The sequence below is a fragment of the Bombina bombina genome, chromosome 4, assembly GCF_027579735.1.
Source record: "Bombina bombina isolate aBomBom1 chromosome 4, aBomBom1.pri, whole genome shotgun sequence".
Lineage (NCBI taxonomy): Eukaryota > Metazoa > Chordata > Amphibia > Anura > Bombinatoridae > Bombina > Bombina bombina.
Window position 1 is genome coordinate 240,604,616 of NC_069502.1, and position 27,633 is coordinate 240,632,248.

Below are 27,633 nucleotides of genomic sequence, written 5' to 3' on the forward strand. Positions count from 1 at the left end.
GCAAGAAAGGGTATAAAAGAAGAAAATCTAATGACATGGCCTCCTTGTTCACCTGATCTGAACCCCATTGAGAACCTGTGTTCCATCATCAAATGTGAGATATACAAGGAGGGAAAACAGTACACCTCTCTGAACAGTGTCTGGGAGGCTGTGGTTGCTGCTGCACGCAATGTTGATGGTGAACAGATCAAAACACTGACAGAATCCATGGATGGCAGGCTTTTGAGTGTCCTTGAAAAGAAAGGTGGCTATATTGGTCACTGATTTGTTTTTGTTTTGTTTTTGAATGTCAGAAATGTATATTTGTGAATGTTGAGATGTTATATTGGTTTCACTGGTAAAAATAAATAATTGAAATGGGTATATATTTATTTTTTGTTAAGTTGCCTAATAATTATGCACAGTAATAGTCACCTGCACACACAGATATCCCCCTAAAATAGCTATAACTAAAAACAAACTAAAAACTACTTCCAAAACTATTCAGCTTTGATATTAATGAGTTTTTTGGGTTCATGGAGAACATGGTTGTTGTTAAATAATAAAATTAATCCTCAAAAATACAACTTGCCTAATAATTCTGCACTCCCTGTATATCCTCACTGAGGGAATCGAATTCTGGAGTTCCTGCTTACCGAGTCTCAGCTAGCTGATATGCTGTGAAGTATCAGCCTGTATCTACCAGCACATGAGAGTGCTCTTTCAATTTGTGAGTACCTGTGATGGGGTTCATCTTTGTGCTTGTTGTTGCAGATTTTCGATTTGACTGATATGAGAAGATAACTGCCTAGGATTGAAGTGTACCTGAAGATGGGACTTTTGTATAATACGCTTGGTGTTTCCTGACAGGGATCTAGTGCTTGGCCATTCTTTTCGGACTTTTGCAATATTTTCATTATTTAATGTTTTTATTTGTATTTTATTTAGATCTTTTTTAGAGTATTTCTACATTATACATTATCCATTGAATTTGTTTTACATTTGAGCGCCCCCTTTCTTTACCTTTTATAGGTAGTGTTTTTTCATATTAAGCTGGTGCTGGACATAACTGAATTCATTTGTAAAATTAAACTTAAAATCTCTTGCCTATATTTATGCTGAAATGTGTTGGGATAATAATAAATAATAATAATAATGTGTGTGAACCTGTTATTGCCATGTTTTACTAACCTTTGTATCATACTGTGTTAATATTGAATGTAATTGTATTATGTTGTGACTGATTTTAATTCTTTTTCTACAGAACCATGTTCCTCAGGTAGTACCTGTCCTGCAAGATGCCTCCCGCTGTGCTGGATCCCATGGACATTTGGGCAGCTGATACCCAGCTCCCTGCTGATGTCTCTGTGGACATCCTCCTTCCCACTGGCATCTATGTGCAGATGGATGTGCCACGGGATGCATCAATATCACACATTAAACAGGTGAGCAAGTAGAACTGGGTCGAATAAAACTGCCTATTATATTTAAGGAACATTTAAAAACAAAATAAATCCTTGATATAATGAAGCAAAGCAAAGAATCTTATGGAGTGTATTGTTCCTTTTAAATGATATTAGATGCTTAAACAGCAAAGAAATAAGTGTAATTTGAGTTCCCATACAGTAACAGGTACTGCTATGGTATAACCTCTCCTCTGCTGAGGTTTTATGTATTTAAAGGGACAGTCAACACCAGAGTTTTTGTTGTTTTAAAAGATAGATAATCCCTTAATTACCAGTTCCCCAGTTTTGCATAACCAACACAGTTATAATTATACACGTTTTACCTCTGTAATTACATTGTATCTAAGCCTCAGCAGACTTCCCCCTTATTTTAGTTCTTTTGACAGACTTGCATTTTAGCCAATCAGAGCTAACTCCATGGTAAATTCACGTGCATGAGCTCAATGTTATCTATATGAAACATGTGAACGAATGCCCTCTAGTGGTGAAAAACTATCAAAATGCATTTAGATTAGATGCAGCCTTCAAGGTCTAAGAAATTAGCATATAAACCTCCTAGGTTTAGCTTTTAAACTAAGAATACCAAGAGAACAAAGCAAAATTGGTGATAAAAGTAAATTGGAAAGTTGTTTAAAATGACATGCCCTATTTGAATCATGATGGGTTTTTTTGGACTTGACTGTACCTTTAAAGGAAATATCCTAAAAAATATGTACAAGTACATGAGCATCCACATATTTTTTTCCAGAGGGGGGGGGGGAGCAGTAAAGTGAAATATCCTATATAGTAGATCAAATTATGGAGCTCAATAATTACACAAAATATATAAATACCTCATTATACACATGCTTTTCTATGCCAGTTGCCAAAAATGGCAATTACCTGCAGCAGCATTTAAAACTCTGTTAAACTTGAGGGGAAGGGGGGCTCTAATGGAGCTCCTATCTCCCTTTTCTGTTTTTCTTTTCTTTTAAATGAACGATCACTTAGATTCACAGGATTCAGCTTATCCCACTAGAAACAAGGGGAGGAGGCACTACTTTAGAGGTGAATGAATCCCCTCATGTGAAAGAAAGGGAATTCCACCCTTTTTAATAAGGGGTGACAACATTTTCTAATTTTGATGTCAGTATATGGCAGGGTTATAACACAATATATTTAATAATTATCCTTTAAACTGAACCCAAAAATATGCATATACTAGAAACCATAAAATTAATATAAATTCCTAAATTCTTTATTATTAGTTAATATCTATGAACACATTGAAATATATTTGTAGGAACCAGAATATGAATCAATACTATGCACGTTTAAAAACTATTAATATATGCTATACAAAGTTCATAAAAGTTGCCTTATTCACAATAGCCTCCCAAATCAGAGTTGCATTTAAAATATCACAATGAGACTCCAATATATTCAGCTACTAACATTCAAGCAATGTACTCAGCTATTTAGCTACAATTGATTATAATACAATTCTAATTAGGATACTAAAAGTACATATATTCTTAATGTAAACAGTTACTTTAAACTACACAGGCTATGAATATAATTCTAAAATATAAATATGCTCTTTAAATCTATCAGTTGTAGTTTAACTGTAGTGACTATGCATATATCTTATTTTAAAATATTTCCTGTAATTGCAAAAAAAAAATTTTTTTTATACTTTACCCAGATAAACAAATCGATATCCAATATTTCTCAACAGGAACAATCTCACCTCAAAATACCAAAATTGGGGTATATTTGCATATGGAGAATAAAAGTCGCTGTTTGCTTATAACTGTAGCAGTTATTCGTTCAGGGTTCAGCAAAACGGTTTACCAGTCAATGTTCACCAGATTTAGCCAGCAGCAGCCCCTTTTTCTCTCTATGCTTCGGGTTAAATCATCTGATCTCACCCTCCCCTTTTTTGATCAGTACCATCATTGGTGAGATTGGAAACGCTCAACGGAAGCTTGTCTCAGATTGGCCATTTGAAACTGAACATGGATTGGTTCATCTGGGAATGTATGTTGTCAGGGAGATGCATCTTTGTAATAACCAATCGTCTTTTGGTTGTAATACCGGATTTTGTCCATCGGGGGCAACATGACAAACAAAACAGATTCATTCTTAACATTTTTATTTGCTACAATTTAAATATCTTCCATATAATGATTATTTAAAATCATCATAATTTCTTGCATTAATTACTTACACTCCGAATTCCAGGCAGGATAGTATCATGTGAATTTTCTGATTATTTTAATATGAAATATAGTATGTTTTTAACATTATATTAAATCAAAGCAATTATACTGCTAATTTACAAAATTATAGCATTTAAAATCCATTTAAAAATAGCATTCAGTATCCTGACATTGCATTGCATTTCAACAGGAATATAATATTTCTCCTACATTGGTGTGTCCGGTCCACGGTTTCATCCTTACTTGTGGGATATTCTCATTCCCTACAGGAAATGGCAAAGAGAGCACACAGCAAAAGCTGTTCATATAGTTCCCCCTCTGGCTCCGCCCCCCAGTCATTCTCTTTGCCGCTCTGAACAAGTAGCATCTCCACGGGGATGGTAAAGAGTATGTGGTGTTATTTTTTTTTTTTTTGTGAGAAAGGTTTTACAAGCAGTGGTGCCTTCCGTTTAGGTTACCTGACTTGCTCCCTCCCTTCATCCGTGTCCTAAAGCTTTGGTATTGGTTCCCACAAGTAAGGATGAAACCGTGGACCGGACACACCAATGTAGGAGAAAACAGAATTTATGTTTACCTGATAAATTTCTTTCTCCTATGGTGTGTCCAGTCCACGGCCCGCCCTGGCTTTTAGTCAGGTTTAAAAATTTTGTTTTTTTTGTACACTACAGTCACCACGGCACCTTATGGTTTCTCCTTTTTCTCCTAACCGTCGGTCGAATGACTGGGGGGCGGAGCCAGAGGGGGAGCTATATGGACAGCTTTTGCTGTGTGCTCTCTTTGCCATTTCCTGTAGGGAATGAGAATATCCCACAAGTAAGGATGAAACTGTGGACCGGACACACCGTAGGAGAAAGAAATTTATCAGGTAAACATAAATTCTGTTATTTCATATTTCTAACAAATCCTGAATGCATGAATGTCTATGGTCCACATTCATAGGACATCCTGCCATTATATGTCTGAAAAATACAGAGACACAGAGGTTATTATTCCACACAGACCAATACTTCATATCTGTATATCTCTCTTTGAGAGGTTAAAATACACAGGATATCATTTAAAATATCAATTACTTCTTAGATGCCTGGAATGAAAGAGACAATTGCCAAAATGCTCATTTTAAAATCCTAATTCTATGCTTCCAAAATATATATATATACATGCACACATTCATTTCTATGCAGTGTTCAAAATTATACAAAATCCAGCAAATTATAGATTGTTATATAGTTATTTAAATTTTTAGGCTGTATAAAAAAATAATTTTGAATTCAAGTAGTTACATGTGTCTTTGCTGGTCAAATTTTTTACTGCCTCAATACACAGGCAGGAACTAATTAACAAGTCTATGCTAATCACTATGTAGTCATAATTTAACTTGTTTTTCATTTATAATATTCATATACCCTGACATAAATCCCCCTTCCAACTTCAAATAGATGTAGGACACATGTATTTGAATTGGCTTTAAGTCAGTGGTACTTGGTGAGGGTATTTACCGTATGCATCATAGACAGTGTTTTATGTAGAGAGTCCGTCATTTTTAAGCCCTTATCCTCATCAGTTAGGCATCTTTAAACTACAATATTTCTTTTGTGCATTTGGGGGTATGACACTTCATTCTCCCTCTATGACTTGTAGTTGGGACCTAGGATGACATGCTTGCAATTGATTGATATGGACCCATTTATCTATGAAACTTTCATTTTTGGGGATCCGTATTTTATAGGCCACTGGAGATATTTTGTCAGTAATGACAAAAGGACCTTTCCATGATGGAAGAAATTTCTTCTCCCTAACCTGATCTTTTCCAAAGTTATAAAGATAAACTTTATCATTTATTTCATATTCCTTTTGGACGTCTTGAGATCATAATAGGTTTTAGTGGCAGTTGCAGCTTTCTCTAAGTTCCTTTGAGCAAATGCAAAGGCATATTGCAGGTGCTTTCTTAGGTTCTCCACATATTGATGTGTAATGGCAGAGTTTTTCAAATTTTGGTCTGATGTACGGTACAGTAGATGTTGAGGTAAAACCATTCTTCTACCAGTCATCAGTTCAAACAGTGACATATTGGTAGCACTACTTGGAGTTGCTCTTAATGCCATTAAGACTAAAGGTAGTTTTACATCCCAGTCTTTAACCGTTTCACTCACAAACTTTTTGAGGATTTTAACAATGGACTGGTTGTAACGCTCTACACCACCACTTGAGGCAGCTCTATAAGCAATATGGAGCTTTCTTTTTATCCCTAGTATTTTCCACATTTTGGTCATCACTTCGCTAGTGAAGTGGGTTCCCCGATCTGATTCGATTCTTTGGGGCAAACCAATTCTGGAAAACACGTGGTTGATGAGCAATGCTGCACATTTTTCAGCACTATTGTTAGGTGCACTGATGCACTCTACCCATTTAGTGAACAGGCATGTTACTGTTAACATGTATTTGTTACCTCGTGATGACCTAGTTACTGGACCAATAAAATCAATTTGTATATCTGACCATGGCATTACCATCCCCCTTTTCTGCAATGGTGATCTATGCGTTGGTTCAGTTGGTTGGAACTGTGGACAGATTAGACAACCTTGACAGTAGGTTTGAACATCTTTCAACATGTGTGGCCAGATGGCATAGTCACGCTATATTTTATACGTGAGTTTGGCACCACGATGACCAGATGTGGGAGCATCATGGGCATGTTGAAGCATTAGACCTCTGAACTTGGTGGGTACTACCCATTGCTGGATGCCAGTTTTGGAGGTTCTAATTAACAAATCATCCTGTAACTTGAATTGTGTTCTGGATTTCATTAAGATTCTAAGATGCCAATACAATCATCTTTTGAGATGGGGTTGCTTTCAGGATCTTCTATGTGTTTATAGAAGATGCCTACAATGGGGTCTTCTTTTTGACTAGTGATCAGGTCCTCACTAGGAGAATCCTGACTCCATTGCACCAGGTTAGGCTCACTCTGTTGTTTAGCCTGGTTTCTGGTAATGGCTTCTACCTGAATTGCACCCATTAAGTGGTCGATATTAAAGGACCAGTCAATACAGTAGATTTGCATAATCAACACATGCAAGATAACAAGACAATGCAATAAGCACTTAGTCTGAACTTCAAATAAGTAGTAGATTTTTTTTCTGACAATTTTAAAAGTTATGTCTTTTTCCACTCCCCCTGTACCATGTGACAGCCATCAGCCAATCACAAATGCATACACGTACCATGTGACAGCCATCACCCATACACACTTATTCTTGCACATGCTCAGTAGGAACTGGTGACTCAAAAAGTTTAAATATAAAAACACTGGGCACATTTAGTTAATGTAAGTAAATTGGAAAGTTGTTTTAAATGGCATGCTCTATCTGAATAATGGAAGTTTAATTTTGATTGAGTGTCCCTTTAAGGAGTTCTCCAGTTATGGCTCCTTGTTTGGCTAATGAATCCGCAAGATCATTGCCTTCCTTATCTGGACCTAGACCCCTGGAATGACCCTTGGTCTTTTTCCAGTGTATGGTTAAATCATTGGATACCACCAGATTATCAATTTTGCAGAACAACTTGCCATGCTTGACTGGTTTGTTGTTACTTTTCTGCATGCCATTTCTTTTCCAAGTTGGCAGGTATTTAACAAAACTGTCACGCACATAATTTGAGTCAGTAATAATCACAAATTCATGAATATCCTGTTCAATAGCCATTGCAATGGTTTTTAGAACAGCAGTGAGTTCTGCAACTTGACTGGATCTTAGTCCAATGTTGAAACCTACAGATATATTTGGGAATCTATTTGCCCAAGTTATACCAATGCCAGCGACTAATCTGCGTTCATTATCAATAGTGGCATTGTAAGAACAACCATCAACATATACCCAAGGTAATGTTTGACAATGGTCCTCATTGTACATTTTATATGGGGAAAGCAATTGTTCCTCTAGAAAATCATCTTCTGATAATTCTTCCCCGGAATTTCTAGCAGTATAGTCGTGGAGCTCAGCAAGCCCCTGTGCGACTGGATTCTTTTTATTCTGCTTGTAGCAAATTTCTAAAGGCCAGCCTTGTAAGGAAAGAGTCCACGGTGTTATGCGGCTATTTGACAAATTCCCATCTCTTATTCTCTCACTTTGCAAATATAGCAAAGGCTGGTGGGCCGTTTCTACAATGATTTTCTCGCCCTGTATACAGCTGCGGAAATTTTGTAGAGCCCATACAGTAGATAAGAGGGCTTTTTCGCAATCACTAAACTTTTTTTTCTACTGGGGATAGAGTTTTGCTCACATAAGCAACGACTTACCTTAAATTATCATGCTTTTGGTATAAAACAGCTCTCATGCTTACATCTGTGTAACCTGTTTCTTAGAAGAAAGGTCTACCACCTTCAGGGTACACTAAGCAAGGTGCTTGAGTGAATTTTCTCTTCAGCTCTCTGATTGCTGTCTCTTGAGACTGACTCCAGTGCCATTTCACATCCTTCTTTAGAAGTAGTAGTAGTTTAGCTAACTCTGCATAATTATCAATGAATTTGCGAGAATAATTTGTCATACACAGGAATGATCTAAATTCCTTTAAGTTAGTTGGGTTTTTAGAATTTACTATAGCTTCCACCTTTTTCTTCTGAGGATTTAGCCCTTCAGAAGTAACTTCATGTCCCAAGAAGTTTACACGAGTGCGGCTCCATTGAGCTTTTTGTAGGGATAATTTGACACCTGCCCTTTTAAGTTGGCTGAGGACGTGTTTAAGCTCTGCGATTTGTTTTTAAAAGTCTGTGCTTTTGATTAAAACATCATCAACATAAGATAAGGTCCCCCTTTCCAGTGCATCAGGCATAGCCTTATGTATGAATACAGCAAATTCATGTCCAGAATCTATGTATCCAAAAGGAAGTCTCTGAAATGCATACTGGACCTTTTGGAATGAGAATGCCAGCTTATACTTGTCCTCCTCATGTACCTTTATGGTCCAATATCCCTGTGCACAATCAATGGCAGTGAATATTTTGGATCCCTGCATCTGCGCTAGGCACTGGTCAATATATGGCACAGGCCAGCCAGACATGTACACTCGTTTGTTTAGCTGTCTTAAGTCAGCACACAAACACCATTGTCCATTGGGCTTAAGAACACCTAGAATAGGATTATTATAAGAGCTGTGCACCTGTCTGATAATACCTCTTTCTTCCAAGTTCCTTATGATTTCTGCAAGAGAATCATATGAGGCTAAAGGAAGTTTGTATTGTTTAACAAAGACAGGTGGTGCATTGGGATCTGTTTGTATTTTTGCAAAGTGCAAGTTTGTAGTACCACAGTCATAAGAATCCCTAGCAAAAATATCCTTGTACTCCATCAGGAGTTCTCGCAGCTGTTGGCGTTCATCATCGCTGGAACAGCCATTAGCTAAGGATATTTGTTCTTCGACTATTTGCTGAAATCCTGAAAAGATTTCAGGCTGTCCTATTTCATAGGCTTCTTCCAATCTAGAAATGAGATCCCCTTGATTATAATTTACAGTTCCCCCATGACTCTGGGTATTGGGGTAATCTTGCTGTTTGATCGGCTGATCAAATACTAGAGAGGCTTCCTCAATTTTACAGATGCCTTCCTCTGAGCTGAAGGGATAAATAGACTGAATAGTAAATAGACCCTCTGGCATAGAGGCAAAGGATTATTCTATTAATTGTTCTTCAGTTAAGTATCCTTCAGGTATTAGCCCAATTACATTTTTCTGGAATCAAAAAGTGTAATAACTTGATTCCAGTGCATATCCTATGGTAGTCCCCTTGGATAAGTTTATATCGTGTGGGTCATGTTATGCACAATAACATGTATTGGAATATTTCCAATATTTACCATAGGAGCATAGGCCATTGTGACACCCAGATTTTGTATTCTATGGGAGAGGCAAATTAGTGTTTCAGAAGTTTTTAATTTCTGACCTCTCTTTACCTGTAAGGTTAAAATAAATTTATCAGCCCCAGCAGGAATTATAACTTCGCTAGACACCTGCATATTCACAGCATATGGCAATTGCTGGTTTGATTTCAGGGCTGCATTTTCATCCTGATATACTTCAGGGTCCCCCTTTAACCTGCTCCAGAGGCAATAGTTAATCAAATCTATTTGTATGGCATATCTATGTAAGATATCATTGCCAATGTATATTTGATTATGGGGAGTATTTAAAACTAAAAACAGGTTTTTCACTGATTTATTACCTATAGAGACAGATAATAAGCACTTAGCTGTGATGTTATAGCTTTCAAATCTGTTATCCAGGCCGTGGACACAGTGGTCTTGGGGAGAAAGATATTTAATCACTTTAGGTTCAGCTATCTGCGCTAATAAGCCTTCGCTTATATAGCTAGCTTCCTGTTTTAAGTTCAATTTGGCATACTTTGTTGTACCAAGGTCATGTACTTGTATAGGGATAAATAGATCCTCTTTAACTATCTCAATCCCTGCAAAGTATTGAGTGTGCCCCCCCCTTAGGGATTTTATGATCCCCCTTGTGGAGAGATATGGTTAATACATCGCCGCCTAAGGAAATATTCTCTTTCTTCCCAGGTGAAATTTTAAAAGTATTACCATCAGAGCCACTTAAAGGAGTCTGATCATCTATTTGTAAAATAGTGATTTCAGGTACAGAGTTATTCCTGAAATGAATCTCCACAGCATCTGGTTTCTCTTCCACCACGTGACAGTTATGTCGGGGGCGAGATATACCAGATTTCTCATAATTAATAGGCCTCTTAACTTGTGACCAAATTACATTATTTATGCAATCAATTATGGTGCTTAATCGCTTCAGAAGATCACTACCAATAATTAAACGATCAGTTGGCAGATCCACTATAATGGCAGGGTGTCTTATTACCCTGTTCCCCAGTGTAAATTTTAACCAGGCCGTACCATAGACTTTTAGAGAGTCACCCCCTACGTATATTATTATTACGTGGGCTATTTGGGTATCTAGCTCCACCCTCTGACTCTCTATTAAAGTTTCCCTCCCCTTCATCAGCTGAGTTACAAAACGCTAATACAATTTTACCAATAAAAAGAGAGAATTTTTTTTTATATTTCTCTTGTAAAGGTGTATCCAGTCCACGGGTTCATCCATTACTTGTGGAATATTCTCCTTCCCAACAGGAAGCTGCAAGAGTACACCCACAGCAGAGCTGTCTATATAGCTCCTCCCCTAACTGCCACCCCCAGTCATTCTCTTGCAGCTCTCGACAAGAAAGGAAGTATCAAGAGAGATGTGGTGAATTAGCGTTTTGTCAGGCTTTAGTTAGAATTAAGCCTGTGTTTAAACCTGTTGCTCCGTAATGGAGTTTAAATTTAGTTCTTAAGGTTCTTCAAGGGATTCCGTTTGAATCTCTGCATTCCATAGATATTAAACTTTTATCTTGGAAAGTTCTGTTTCTAGTAGCTATCTCCTCTGCTCAAAGAGTTTCGGAGTTATCTGCTTTACAGTGTGATTCCCCTTAACCTGATTTTCCATGCAGATAAGGTAGTTCAATCAGGAGATTGTAGTGCCTTCATTATGTCCTAATCCTTCTTCAAGGAAGGAACGTCTTTTACACAATCTTGAAGTGGTTCGTGCTTTAAAGTTTTATTTACAAGCTACGAAGGATTTTCGTCAAACATCTGCTTTGTTTGTTGTCTACTCTGGACAAAGGAGAGGCCAAAAGGCTTCGGCAACTTCTCTTTCTTTTTGGCTAAGAAGTATAATACGCTTAGCTTATGAGACTGCTGGCCAGCAGCCTCCTGAAAGAATTACAGCTCATTCCACTAGAGCGGTAGCTTCCACATGGGCTTTTAAAAATGAGGCCTCTGTTGAACAGATTTGTAAGGCGGCGACTTGGTCTTCGCTTCATACTTTTTCTAAATTCTACAAATTCTATACTTTTGCTTCTTCGGAGGCTATTTTTGGGAAAAAGGTCTTACAGGCAGTGGTGCCTTCCGTTTAAATTCCTGCCTTGTCCCTCCCTTCATCCGTGTCCTAAAGCTTTGGTATTGGTATCCCACAAGTAATGGATGAACCCGTGGACTGGATACTCCTTTACAAGAGAAAACAAAATTTATGCTTACCTGATAAATTTATTTATCTTGTGGTGTATCCAGTCCACGGCCCGCCCTGTCATTTTTAGGCAGGTGTTTTTTATTTTAAACTACAGTCACCACTGCACCCTATAGTTTCTCCTTTTTTCTTGCTTGTCTTCGGTCGAATGACTGGGGGTGGCAGTTAGGGGAGGAGCTATATAGCCAGCTCTGCTGTGGGTGTCCTCTTGCAGCTTCCTGTTGGGAAGAAGAATATCCCACAAGTAATGGATGAACCCGTGGACTGGATACACCACAAGAGAAATAAATTTATCAGGTAAGCATATTTTTTTTTTTTTTAAATTAATATTAATTTTGAAATATGAAAAATGTATATTTTTATTAATTTTGAAATATGAAAAATTAATATTTCTCCAACATAGGTGTGTCCGGTCCACGGCGTCATCCTTACTTGTGGGATATTCTCTTCCCCAACAGGAAATGGCAAAGAGCCCAGCAAAGCTGGTCACATGATCCCTCCTAGGCTCCGCCTACCCCAGTCATTCTCTTTGCCGTTGTACAGGCAACATCTCCACGGAGATGGCTTAGAGTTTTTTAGTGTTTAACTGTAGTTTTTATTATTCAATCAAGAGTTTGTTATTTTAAAATAGTGCTGGTATGTACTATTTACTCTGAAACAGAAAAGAGATGAAGATTTCTGTTTGTAAGAGGAAAATGATTTTAGCAACCGTTACTAAAATCCATGGCTGTTCCACACAGGACTGTTGAGAGGAATTAACTCCAGTTGGGGGAACAGTGAGCAGTCTTTTGCTGCTTGAGGTATGACACATTCTAACAAGACGATGTAATGCTGGAAGCTGTCATTTTCCCTATGGGATCCGGTAAGCCATTTTTATTCAGACAGTAAATAAGGGCTTCACAAGGGCTTATTAAGACTGTAGACATTTTCTGGGCTAAATCGATTCATATATTACACATATTTAGCCTTGAGGAATCATTTAATCTGGGTATTTTGGTAAAATAATATCGGCAGGCACTGTTTTAGACACCTTATTCTTTAGGGGCTTTCCCTAATCATAGGCAGAGCCTCATTTTCGCGCCGGTATTGCGCACTTGTTTTTGAGAGGCATGACATGCAGTCGCATGTGTGAGGAGCTCTGATACATAGAAAAGACTTTCTGAAGGCGTCATTTGGTATCGTATTCCCCTTTGGGCTTGGTTGGGTCTCAGCAAAGCAGATACCAGGGACTGTAAAGGGGTTAAAGTTAAAAACGGCTCCGGTTCCGTTATTTTAAGGGTTAAAGCTTCCAAATTTGGTGTGCAATACTTTTAAGGCTTTAAGACACTGTGGTGAAATTTTGGTGAATTTTGAACAATTCCTTCATACTTTTTCGCAATTGCAGTAATAAAGTGTGTTCAGTTTAAAATTTAAAGTGACAGTAACGGTTTTATTTTAAAACGTTTTTTGTACTTTGTTATCAAGTTTATGCCTGTTTAACATGTCTGAACTACCAGATAGACTGTGTTCTGAATGTGGGGAAGCCAGGGTTCCTTCTCATTTAAATAAATGTGATTTATGTGACACTGAAAATGATGCCCAAGATGATTCCTCAAGTGAGGGGAGTAAGCATGGTACTGCATCATTCCCTCCTTCGTCTACACGAGTCTTGCCCACTCAGGAGGCCCCTAGTACATCTAGCGCGCCAATTCTCCTTACTATGCAACAATTAACGGCTGTAATGGATAATTCTATCAAAAACATTTTAGCCAAAATGCCCACTTATCAGCGTAAGCGCGACTGCTCTGTTTTAGATACTGAAGAGCATGAGGACGCTGATGATAATGGTTCTGAAATGCCCCTACACCAGTCTGAGGGGGCCAGGGAGGTTTTGTCTGAGGGAGAAATTTCAGATTCAGGGAAAATTTCTCAACAAGCTGAACCCGATGTGATTACATTTAAATTTAAGTTGGAACATCTCCGCGCTCTGCTTAAGGAGGTATTATCCACTCTGGATGATTGTGAGAATTTGATCATCCCAGAGAAACTATGTAAAATGGACAAGTTCCTAGAGGTCCCGGGGCTCCCAGAAGCTTTTCCTATACCCAAGCGGGTGGCGGACATTGTAAATAAAGAATGGGAAAGGCCCGGTATACCTTTCGTCCCTCCCCCCATATTTAAAAAATTGTTTCCTATGGTCGACCCCAGAAAGGACTTATGGCAGACAGTCCCCAAGGTCGAGGGAGCGGTTTCTACTTTAAACAAACGCACCACTATACCCATAGAAGATAGTTGTGCTTTCAAAGATCCTATGGATAAAAAATTAGAAGGTTTGCTTAAAAAGATGTTTGTTCAGCAGGGTTACCTTCTACAACCAATTTCATGCATTGTCCCTGTCACTACAGCCGCGTGTTTCTGGTTCGATGAGCTAGTAAAGGCGATCGATAGTGATTCTCCTCCTTATGAGGAGATTATGGACAGAATCCGTGCTCTCAAATTGGCTAATTCTTTCACCCTAGACGCCACTTTGCAATTGGCTAGGTTAGCGGCAAAGAATTCTGGGTTTGCTATTGTGGCGCGCAGAGCGCTTTGGTTGAAATCTTGGTCAGCTGATGCGTCTTCCAAGAACAAACTCCTTAACATTCCTTTCAAGGGGAAAACGCTGTTTGGCCCTGACTTGAAAGAGATTATCTCTGATATCACTGGGGGTAAGGGCCACGCCCTTCCTCAGGATAGGTCTTTCAAGGCCAAAAATAAACCTAATTTTCGTCCCTTTCGTAGAAACGGACCAGCCCCAAGTGCTACGTCCTCTAAGCAAGAGGGTAATACTTCTCAAGCCAAGCCAGCCTGGAGACCAATGCAAGGCTGGTACAAGGGAAAGCAGGCCAAGAAACCTGCCACTGCTACCAAGACAGCATGAAATGTTGGCCCCCGATCCGGGACCGGATCTGGTGGGGGGCAGACTCTCTCTCTTCGCTCAGGCTTGGGCAAGAGATGTTCTGGATCCTTGGGCACTAGAAATAGTCTCCCAAGGTTATCTTCTGGAATTCAAGGGGCTTCCCCCAAGGGGGAGGTTCCACAGGTCTCAATTGTCTTCAGACCACATAAAAAGACAGGCATTCTTACATTGTGTAGAAGACCTGTTAAAAATGGGAGTGATTCATCCTGTTCCATTAGGAAAACAAGGGATGGGGTTCTACTCCAATCTGTTCATAGTTCCCAAAAAAGAGGGAACGTTCAGACCAATCTTAGATCTCAAGATCTTAAACAAGTTTCTCAAGGTTCCATCGTTCAAAATGGAAACCATTCGAACAATTCTTCCTTCCATCCAGGAAGGTCAATTCATGACCACGGTGGATTTAAAGGATGCGTATCTACATATTCCTATCCACAAGGAACATCATCGGTTCCTAAGGTTCGCATTCCTGGACAAGCATTACCAGTTCGTGGCGCTTCCTTTCGGATTAGCCACTGCTCCAAGGATTTTCACAAAGGTACTAGGGTCCCTTCTAGCGGTGCTAAGACCAAGGGGCATTGCAGTAGTACCTTACTCGGACGACATTCTGATTCAAGCGTCGTCCCTTCCTCAAGCAAAGGCTCACACGGACATAGTCCTGGCCTTTCTCAGATCTCACGGATGGAAAGTGAACGTGGAAAAGAGTTCTCTATCTCCGTCGACAAGGGTTCCCTTCTTGGGAACAATAATAGACTCCTTAGAAATGAGGATTTTTCTGACAGAGGCCAGAAAAACAAAACTTCTAAACTCTTGTCGAACACTTCAAATTACTCAACTGTGGGGCATTCCAGACATGGATCTGATGGCCTCTCGTCAGAACTTCAAGGTTCCTTGCTACGGGTCCAGATCCAGGGATCCCAAGGCGACTCTAGTAGATGCACTAGTAGCACCTTGGACCTTCAAACTAGCTTATGTATTCCCGCCGTTTCCTCTCATCCCCAGGCTGGTAGCCAGGATCCATCAGGAGAGGGCGTCGGTGATCTTGATAGCTCCTGCTTGGCCACGCAGGACTTGGTATGCAGATCTGGTGAATATGTCATCGGCTCCACCATGGAAGCTACCTTTGAGACGAGACCTTCTTGTTCAAGGAGATTGAACGCTTGATCTTATCAAAACGAGGGTTCTCAGATTCTGTTATTGATACTCTTGTTCAGGCCAGAAAGCCTGTAACTAGAAAAATTTACCACAAAATATGGAAAAAATATATCTGTTGGTGTGAATCTAAAGGATTCCCTTGGGACAAGGTAAAGATTCCTAGGATTCTATCCTTTCTTCAAGAAGGATTGGAGAAAGGATTATCTGCAAGTTCCTTGAAGGGACAGATTTCTGCCTTGTCTGTGTTACTCCACAAAAAGCTGGCAGCTGTGCCAGATGTTCAAGCCTTTGTTCAGGCTCTGGTTAGAATTAAGCCTGTTTACAAACCTTTGACTCCCCCTTGGAGTCTCAACTTAGTTCTTTCAGTTCTTCAGGGGGTTCCGTTTGAACCCTTACATTCCGTTGATATTTCTTCTGCCAGAAGAGTTTCAGAATTATCTGCTCTGCAGTGTTCTCCTCCTTATCTGGTGTTCCATGCAGATAAGGTGGTTTTACGTACTAAACCTGGTTTTCTTCCAAAAGTTGTTTCTAACAAAAACATTAACCAGGAGATAGTCGTGCCTTCTTTGTGCCCGAAACCAGTTTCGAAGAAGGAACGTTTGTTGCACAATTTGGATGTTGTTCGCGCTCTAAAATTCTATTTAGATGCTACAAAGGATTTTAGACAAACATCTTCCTTGTTTGTTGTTTATTCTGGTAAAAGGAGAGGTCAAAAAGCAGCTTCTACCTCTCTCTCTTTTTGGATTAAAAGCATCATCAGATTGGCTTACGAGACTGCCGGACGGCAGCCTCCTGAAAGAATCACAGCTCATTCCACTAGGGCTGTGGCTTCCACATGGGCCTTCAAGAACGAGGCTTCTGTTGATCAGATATGTAGGGCAGCGACTTGGTCTTCACTGCACACTTTTACCAAATTTTACAAGTTTGATACTTTTGCTTCTTCTGAGGCTGTTTTTGGGAGAAAGGTTTTGCAAGCCGTGGTGCCTTCCATTTAGGTGACCTGATTTGCTCCCTCCCTTCATCCGTGTCCTAAAGCTTTGGTATTGGTTCCCACAAGTAAGGATGACGCCGTGGACCGGACACACCTATGTTGGAGAAAACAGAATTTATGTTTACCTGATAAATTACTTTCTCCAACGGTGTGTCCGGTCCCACGGCCCGCCCTGGTTTTTTAATCGAGGTCCTGATAATTTATTTTCTTTAACTACAGTCACCACGGTATCTTATGGTTTTCCTATGCAATATTTCCTCTTAACGTCGGTCGAATGACTGGGTAGGCGGAGCCTAGGAGGGATCATGTGACCAGCTTTGCTGGGCTCTTTGCCATTTCCTGTTGGGGAAGAGAATATCCCACAAGTAAGGATGACGCCGTGGACCGGACACACCGTTGGAGAAAGTAATTTATCAGGTAAACATAAATTCTGTTTTTTATTAAATTTTCAAAAATTAATTTTTTAATAATTCAAAATATCAATATTAATCTCGAAATATGAAAATCAATATTTCAACTTACAAAAGAAAATTATATTTTCAAAATATAAATTTCAAAATATGAAATTTTTCTCTTTTTTTATAATAATTTCTATTTACTACAAATATAATATCTCATGCAAAGTGCCTCCAAATAATATGTCAGCATATGGCAGGGTTATAACACAATATATTTAATAATTATCCTTTAAACTGAACCCAAAAATATGCATATACTAGAAACCATAAAATTAATATAAATTCCTAAATTCTTTATTATTAGTTAATATCTATGAACACATTGAAATATATTTGTAGGAACCAGAATATGAATCAATACTATGCACGTTTAAAAACTATTAAAATATGCTATGCAAAGTTCATAAAAGTTGCCTTATTCACAATAGCCTCCCAAATCAGAGTTGCATTTAAAATATCACAATGATATATATTCAGCTACTAACATTCAAGCAATGTTCTCCGTTATTTAGTTACAATTGATTCAAATACAATTCTAATTAGGATACTAAAAGTACATATATTCTTAATGTAAACAGTTACTTTAAACTACACAGGCTGTGAATATAATTCTAAAATATAAATATGCTCTTTAAATCTATCAGTTGTAGTTTAACTGTAGTGACTATGCATATATCTTATTTTAAAATATTTCCTGTAATTGCAAAAAAAAAATTTTTTCTACTTTACCCAGATAAACAAATCGATATCCAATATTTCTCAACAGGAACAATCTCACCTCAGAATTCCAAAATTGGGGTATATTTGCATATGGAGAATAAAAGTAGCTGTTTGCTTATAACTGTAGCAGTTATTCGTTCAGGGTTTAGCAAAACGGTTTACCAGTCAAAGTTCACCAGAGTTAGCCAGCAGCAGCCCCTTTTTCTTCTGTTACGTGTGATCAGTCCACGGGTCATCATTACTTCTGGGATATTACTCCTCCCCAACAGGAAGTGCAAGAGGATTCACCCAGCAGAGCTGCATATAGCTCCTCCCCTCTACGTCACTCCCAGTCATTCTCTTGCACCCAACGACTAGATAGGATGTGTGAGAGGACTATGGTGATTATACTTAGTTTTATATCTTCAATCAAAAGTTTGTTATTTTAAAATTAGCACCGGAGTGTGTTATTATCTCTCTGGCAGAGTTTGAAGAAGAATCTACCAGAGTTTTTGTTATGATTTTTAGCCGGAGTAGTTAAGATCATATTGCTGTTCTCGGCCATCTGAGGAGAGGTAAACTTCAGATCAGGGGACAGCGGGCAGATGAATCTGCATAGAGGTATGTAGCAGTTTTTATTTTCTGACAATGGAATTGATGAGAAAATCCTGCCATACCGATATAATGTCATGTATGTATACTTTACACTTCAGTATTCTGGGGAATGGTACTTCACTAGAATTACACTGTAAGAATACATAAAGCTGTTTAATAACTAGAGATTATGTTAACGTTTTTGCTGGAATGTAAAATCGTTTTCATTTGCTGAGGTACTGAGTGAATAAATGTTTGGGCACTATTTTTCCACTTGTCTCAGATTGGCCCTTTGAAACTGAACATGGATTGGTTCATCTGGGAATGTATGTTGTCATGGAGATGCATCTTTGTAACAACCAATCGTCTTTTGGTTGTAATACCGGATTTTGTCCATCGTGGGCAACATGACAAACAAAACAGATTCATTCTTAACATTTTTATTTGCTACAATTTAAATATCTTCCATATAATGATTATTTAAAATCATCATAATTTCTTGCATTTATTACTTACACTCCGAATTCCAGGCAGGATAGCATTGTGTGAATTTTCTGATTATTTTAATATGAAATATAGTATGTTTTTAACATTATATTATATCAAAACAATTATACTGCTAATTTCCAAAATTATAGCATTTAAAATGCATTTAAAAATAGCATTCAGTATCCTGATATTGCATTGCATTGCATTTCAACAGGAATATAATATATTTCATATTTCTAACAAATCCTGAATGCATGAATCTTGTCTATGGTCCACATTCATAGGACATCCTGTCATTATATGTCTGAAAAATACAGAGACACAGAGGTTATTATTCCACACAGACCAATACTTCATATCTGTATATCTCTCTTTGAGAGGATAAAATACACAGGATATCATTTAAAATATCAATTAGATATGTACTTCTTAGATGCCTGGAATGAAAGAGACAATTGCCAGAATCCTAAAAACATTCTATGCTTCCAAAATATATATATACATACACACATTAATTTCTATGCAGTGTTCAAAATTGTACAAAATCCAGCAAATTATAGATTGTTATATAGTTATTTAAATTTTCAGGCTGTATAAAAAATTTTTTTTGAATTCAAGTAGTTACACTATAACATGTGTCTTTGCTGGTCAAATTTTTTACTGCCTCAATACACAGGCAGGAACTAATTAAAAAGTCTATGCTAATCACTATGTAGTCATAATTTACCTTGTTTATCTGATTTTAGGCCGAGAATGTTGTCTCCATCACAGTAGGATGTGTTTGACCATCGGTCCTTGTTGGCTAATTTGGTTTTTACCCCCTACAGGGCTGTGGGCTTCAAAAACTATGATATATTTTAATTAGGATAAACATGTCTTCACCCAGCCAAAACCATTTGGCGGGGGGGGGGGGGTTGTGATTTATAGTGAAATAGCATTGTTGTAAATAGCCTCATATTTAATTAATTATGTGGTCTCACCAACTATATTGTTTATTGTTGAATAAATCGGATTTTTGCAAAATTTCCTGTGTGCCGGCTATTCTTGGATCACATTCAACAACGGAGGCCATCCGTTGGACCCAGTTCTACTATACTATATATATATATATATATATATATATATATATAATTTTCATTTAAAATATTCATATACCCTGACATGATGGTCTGGGTAATATATTAGTGTACTAAACCGTTTTTCTTTTCTTTTTTTAATTTATTTATTTAGGTAGCAGACAGGTAATGCAAATAAAGCTGACAGTTACTTGGGCCACAACCCATACGAGTACAAAAATATGAACTTATTAGTCAAATACAGCGGGGTGGCAGAGAGACAATATACAGAGGTCTTATGCACCATCTATTGCAATAAAAAAGTAATATACAAAAAAAGCAAACAATAACAAAATAAATATAAAGATGTGAGAGCATTCACCATTTATAAAAGTTAAGAAGCCAGATCTACACTCTGCAGGCCACTCCTCTCTTTCCAGGATGGTTTTTGTTTCTTTTTTTTTTTTTTGCAAGATGGATTAAGAGTCTGTGACTCTTGCTCAATGCAAGCTTTTTCTAGATGGACAAGTTGAACCCCCTTTACCTTTTTTGTTCTGATTGTATTGAAAGAACTTTAATGTACAAGAATAGACTTTTTGTTACTGAGCCACCACTCTCTCAGGTTGATGCTGCTCAGGCAATGCCGCAGCTTTCTCCTCAAGCGTCCCAAGCCTTTACCCATTCAGTGCCCTGCCTTTCCTCACAATCTACTGGAGGAGTGTATTTGCAAGCAGAAATTGCGGCCCAGGTATCCTCGGCAGTATCTGAGGCATTAGCTGCCATTCCCTTACTTCAGAGGAAACGCAAGAGGAAAATTAGAGAATCAGATTGTAAAGTTTCTGATCCAGTCCAGGCTAATCAAGTTGCTCTTTCTCATAAGTCTGAAGAGGAAGATACTTCGGTTGCCTCTGAAGGCGAGATCTCAGATTCAGATAGTATAATTCCTTCTTCTGATGCTGTAGTTGTTACCTATAAAATTGAAGCTTGAACACCTTTGTGTTTTGTTAAAGGAGGTTTTAGCTACCTTGGACGACTCTGATACTCCTGTCGTTGTCAACCCTAAAAAATCTAGCAAATTAAATAGATATTTTGATGTTCCCTCCTCTGTGGAAGTGTTTCCTGTGCCAGACCATGCTACGGAGATCATTGCCAGGAAATGGGAGAGACCTGGATTCGCTTTTTCTCCGTCTCCGGTTTTTAGAAAGATGTTCCTGGTGGCTGACTCCATTATGGAATCATGGCAGACGGTACCCAAGGTGGAAGGGGCGATTTCTACCTTGGCTAAGAGAACCACTATTCCCATTAAAGGACCCTATGGACAAGAAGCTGGAGGCTTACTTAAAAAAGATGTATATTCATCCGGGTAACCGGTGGTGTGTATTGCTACCGTGGCAAGTGCTGCAGTCTATTAGTTTGACGCCTTGTCTGAGTCTCTTCAAGCAGAGACTCCATTGGAGGAGATACAAGATAGGATTAAGGCTCTTAAGTTAGCCAATTCCTTTATTACTGATGCCTCTTTGCAGGTAATTAAGTTGGGAGCCAAAATATCTGGTTTCCTGATCTTGGCGCGCAGAGCGTTATAGCTGAAGTCATGGTCAGCAGATGTTTCCTCTAAGTCTAAACTTTTGGCGATTGAAAAGTATTATTCGTTTGGCTTATGCGACTGCTGGTCAGCAGCTTCCTGAGAGAATTACAGCTCATTCCACCAGGGCTGTTTCTTCTTCTAGGGCTTTCAAAAATGAAGCTTCTGTTGAGCAGATTTGCAAGGTTGCATCTTGGTCTTATTTGCATTTTTTTCTCTAAATTTTATAAATTTGATACTTTTGCCTCGGCTAAGGCTTCTTTTTTTGGAGAAAGGTTCTTCAAGCAGTGGTGCCTTCCGTTAAGGTATACCTGTCTTGTCCCTCCCTAGTCCTCTGTGTCCTTTAGCTTGGGTATTGGTTCCCAACAGTAATTGAGGACTCAGTTGAATCACCATATCTTAGGAAAGAAAACAAAATTTATGCTTACCTGATAAATTTCTTTCTTTCCTGATATGGTGAGTCCACGGTCCACCCTGTATTGTTAAGACAGTTTTTTTTTTACTAATCTTCATGCACCTCTACACCTTGTGTTACTCCTTTTCTCCATTTTCTTTCAGTCTTTCAGGGATTGTGGGAAGGGGAGTGATACTTAACATCTTTGCTGTGGTGATCTTTCCCTCCTCCCGCTGGCCAGGAGTGATATTCCCAACAGTAATTGAGGACTCTGTGGACTCACCATATCCATAAAGAAAGAAATGTATCAGGTAAGCATAAATTGTGTTTTCCCTTCAATATATTTGCAGCTTGGGACAGTGCTATAATAAGTGTACAATGTCAGGGGAGGCTGTTTGGCATTTATTACAGATGTCTTGTGCATCGGAGACCCACTTGGTGCGTAAGCCTGGAGTAATGTTAGTTAAATACATTAACATAGTATGGTATTCCCTTAGGCCTGCTGACAATGCTACTTTATTGATCCTTGACAAACTCTACTGTAAGTTGTCAGTAACATTTTGAATTCCCACAATATTTTTCCATCCATCATTAAAATTTTGTATAGAAGAGGTTTCACAGTGTGCAACAATTAAGGAGTAAATATATGATATAGAATGTATTCCTTGACAAGCTAGCATGCAAAGGGAGGTGTTGTTAGTATTTGACCAACAGTTTAATCCTTGTGGTTTGAGCGCCCTGGTTATAATGTCTGCTCTGGAAGTAAGCAAAGTTATCTCTGACTGGTAGGTCATATCTATCTCTTAGTTATTGAAAGGAGAGCAATTGACGAGTGGTGCTATTCAATAATTGTGAGATGTTAGTGATGCTTTTCGCTTTCCATTGCTGGAATACAAGGATTGAGAGCCCCCAGAAGAAAATCCGGATTACCCCTAAGGGGTAGGTAAATACTAAATTGTTGTGGGGTACCCGTAATGGATCAGGGAACATAATGTTTTGACTTATTTGAGGTGGTGCTTCGCTAATGTGGCCCAATTGTACTACAGCATATTGGAGAGTTTGAGTCTGCCCTTATTTGTGGGGAGCGCAAGAACTGTGATATGTTATATGTGAGAGTTTTATATCTTGATGGGAAAGTAGGAGAGGTAACATTTGTAGGAGGTATAAGATCTTTGGCAAGGCCACCATTTTAACTAGGTGTATCCTACCAAAAAGAAAAATCGGAAGTCTGTCCCAATTTTTTAATATCTGTAATTTATTTTATGTTTGTCTATATAGACTACAAATTGTTTGAAGAAAATTGCCTTCGATCCCAACATTTTCTAGGGAAGTGTATAAGTGAACAACAATAATAAAAAACAATAATAAAAGAACAATAATAAAAAAGGGGTGCTACACAAATGATCAATTTCTAGAAATCCAGCAGTCCCAAACGAATAATATGAATTTAGTTGCAAAGAAAAGGATTGAATTAATTAATATTCAACTAAAGAAGGACCACGGCTGCACAGGGATCAAATGCTTTATTACTGAAAAGTTATACATAAAAAGATCTGCGGTGAATCCGGGTCGTCTATACTCCACCCAAATTCCAACCACAACATGCACACACAATATAAAAAGCCAGGTGGCGTGCACAAGCTACTATTGCTGAAAAATACCTAACATGTAGGCAAGATACTGCAGTATGCTACTATAATTTACTGATTCCAGCAGATAATACACATACTCATGCATATATCAAATGGTACACTTGCTGCCAAGAGAATGACAGTGACTAATGTGGGGCCCTAACATATGATGAATGAATTTCCACAAAAGTTCCCCGGCACTTTAGTGTATCAAACACACACTGGTATTCAATATATGGTAACTCCCATTGGTGATTTCAAGACAACTGAAGCTTTGGTTTATCCAGCTAGGCACTTAAGTGTTAATCAACACGCTCTGGCTAATAACTTGTAAGACTTTTATATACAGTTTATCAACACTTCATGCAGCTGTGTATACGTAACTTTGTTTCATTTTTCATCTGTGACAAATTGGGGTAAATGTCTCTGTGATTCCTTTAATTCCACTTGGTGTATAAAGTGTACAAAGTATCAAACAAACACAAGATGTATCAGTTGTCTGTGTAACCCGATACTTACGCTCTACCGACCGGCAAGTCTGTGAAAGCCCAAACCTCACCTTTGTTTTGTTAATGCAGACACATCACTCAACAAAAGCAACCGCTCTCATAGGTACTTCAGTGTGCTTTATGCAAAGTTTAGTTCCCGTTGGTTTGGCATCTTCACTTGCTCCATTTACATGCGGTTCATTAGGAGAGCACAAACAATTTTTACAGCGTTGTAGCTTAGTTCGTCAACTCGTGGCTGTGACGTCAGCAGTGACTCCTCATGACGCGTTTCGCCCCTCCCACTGAAGGATAATACCTCATCAGATGTTTACACTAGAGTGTATGTGTGTGTATATATATATATATATATATATATATATACACCCTGTTCCAAATTATTATGCCAGTGATATCTTTCTCATTTACCTAAATAATTGATGTAAACAACAGTCAGCATAATTCTCATGTTATCAACTATTAAGAGTACAATTCAAATTTTATTGAACAAACCTCCTAATGATAACAGTATTTTTTTTTTTCAAAATAAAAAACTTACAATGCACTATTCCAAATTATTACGCACAGTAAGTTTCAAAACACTTTATAGGTTGTAAAGAACTGAAAATTGTTGTTTTCAGCATATTTACTGAAATCAAAAGCTATTTCAATCAAACTTTGATCAACATTTTAACTTTTTAAACATTTTAACAGGTCACGTTACATTTTAACATAGGACCCCTTATTTGATAGCAGCTTCACAAGTCTTGCATCCATTGAACTTGTGAGTTTTTGGACAGTTTCTGCTTGAATTTGTTTGCAAGATGTCAGAATAGCCTCCCAGAGCTGCTGTTTGGATGTAAAGTGCCTCCTACCCTCATAGATCTTTTGCTTGAGGATGCTCCAAAGGTTCTCAATAGGATTGAGGTCAGTGGAGGATGGAGGCCACACCATGACTTTCTCTCCTTTTATCCCCATAGCAGCCATTGATGCAGAGGTATTCTTTGCAGCATGAGGTGGTGCATTGTCATGTATGAAGATGATTTTATTACATAAAGCATAGTTCTTCCTTCTGTACCAGGGAAGGAAGTTGTCAGTCAGGAACTCCACATACTTTGCAGAGGTAATCTTTACACCTTTGGGGACTCTAAAGGGGCTGACCAGCTCTCTTCCCATGATTCCGGCCCAAAACATGACTCCACCACCGCCTTGCTGACGTCGCAGCCTTGTTGGAACAGGGTGGCTGTCCACCAACCATCCACTACTCCATCCATCTGGACCATCCAGGGTTGCACGGCACTCATCAGTGAACAGGACTGTTTGAAAATTAGTCTTCATGTATTTTTCTTTCCAGTGCATCCGTTTCTGCTTGTGAGCATTGGTTAGTGGTGGCCGAATGGAAGGTTTATGTACAGTTGCAAGACTCTGGAGGACTCTACACCTTGATGTCCGTGGGACTCCAGAGGCACCAGCAGCTTCAAATATCTGTTTGCTGCTATGTAATGGTATTTTAGCAGCTGCTCTCTTGATCCGATGCATGGATCTGGCAGAAATCTTCCTCAATGTGCCTTTATCTGCACAAACCTGTCTGTGCTCTGAATCAGCCACAAATCTCTTAATAGTGTGATGATCACGCTTAAGTTTTCGTGAAATATCTAATGTTTTCATACCTCGTCCAAGGCATTGAACAATTTCACTCTTTTCGGCAGCAGAGAGATCCTTTTTCTTCCCCTTATTGCTTGAAAATGGTGCTCTGCTTAATAATGTGGACCACCCTCCTTTAGTATTTTTTCCTTTAATTGGGCTCACCTGGCAATTTAATTATCACAGGTGTCCGAGATTGTTTTCAGTGCCCTGAGACACAATGCCATCCATGAGTTAAACTGGAAAAAAAACTGAAACACTGACATAGAATTTGCATACTAATTTGGAACAGGGTGTATATATGTGTGTGTGTGTATATGTGTGTATATATATATATATTTTTATATATATATATATATATATATATATATATATTGACTCATTTCTAAGTGCCATCCTGTATAGTATACCTCAGCAGTATAAGCAGGGAGCAGCAGCCCCTCCAAAATAAGCATATAGACCCCATCAGTACAGTAGAGCAGGTTCCCAGGCAGACTGACACTGTGGGAACATACAGCAGACAACAGCAAGGCTGTACATGAACCTGTCCTCATGCACACTAAGTAAGGGCAAAGAACGTAGCAACACTGGCTCCTCAGAGACACTGCAGAACAATTTTCACTAAAAAAAAATCTCATTGCAGAAAATGGAAAAAAAGTTCTGCCTCTAGGGCGAAATTGGCCTATAAGAAGACGGTAGTATCCCACTTTTACTGAGGCCCACGCATATATGGGCCTCAGGAAAAGCGCCATTAGGGATGGCTACTCCAGTCAGGTAGTCGGTAAATAAATTGGCTAGCACTCTGGAAACTTCAAGTTTGAGAGTCTTATAATATTCTATAGTTATATTGTCAGGACCTGTTGCTTTGCCTGACTTGGCAGATTGGATAGCTTTAGAAACTTCAGACAGTTGTATTTGGGGCATTTAAGGATTTTTGGCGTTCATCAGTCAATTTTCGGAACTTGGATGCCCCCCCCGAAATTCTGTTGTTCAATTCTCACTATGGGTTGGCCTTTGTATAGGGATTGGTAGTAATTTGCAAATCCTAACAGTATATCCGTGAAGTCAGTCTAATCCAGAAGTCGATTGGATAGCGGTTGTTATGGATTTTGGTGTGATAGTTTTAACTGCTCTAGCCAATAGTTTTCCTGTTTTGTTTACCGTATCAGTAGAAGCGGTCCTGTCTATGGGCAGTGAATCTTGCTGCAGTGTTTTAATTCATAGAAAGCCTGTCTGGTGTCCTTAGTTGGAGATTTCAGATAAGCATTGTAAGCTTCCGTCAATCTGTTCAAGAACTGAGATGAGTTGTGGACCCGGGTTTTGTTATGGTGAGAAGTATAGGTGATCTGGTCCGCATGACCGCTTTTGAAACGTGCCAAAATAAGTCAATTTTAACCCTATGCTGCAGGTTTGTTATGGTATATTCAGTCCATTTGGCCTTAAGATGTTTTTGGAAATCAGTATTTCTTTCATGTAATTAGCAAGAGTCCATGAGCTAGTGACGTATGGGATATACATTCCTACCAGGAGGGGCAAAGTTTCCCAAACCTCAAAATGCCTATAAATACACCCCTCACCACACCCACAATTCAGTTTTACAAACTTTGCCTCCGATGGAGGTGGTGAAGTAAGTTTGTGCTAGATTCTACGTTGATATGCGCTCCGCAGCAAGTTGGGGCCCGGTTTTCCTCTCAGCGTGCAGTGAATGTCAGAGGGATGTGAGGAGTATTGCCTATTTTGAATGCAGTGATCTCCTTCTAAGGGGTCTATTTCATAGGTTCTCTGTTATCGGTCGT

General features: G+C 38.6%; 1 protein-coding gene across 2 annotated transcripts in view; it reads left to right on the top strand.

Annotated features, from left to right (window-relative positions):
- PIK3CB (phosphatidylinositol-4,5-bisphosphate 3-kinase catalytic subunit beta) overlaps nt 1-27,633 on the top strand; it is an 869,120-nt gene that overhangs the window by 407,364 nt on the left and 434,123 nt on the right. For both annotated transcript variants that reach the window (XM_053709855.1, XM_053709854.1), the window contains one exon: nt 1,244-1,424. In XM_053709855.1, coding sequence (XP_053565830.1) covers nt 1,278-1,424 — 147 coding nt within the window. In that variant the 5' untranslated portion in view covers nt 1,244-1,277. The remainder of the gene's footprint in view (nt 1-1,243; nt 1,425-27,633) is intronic.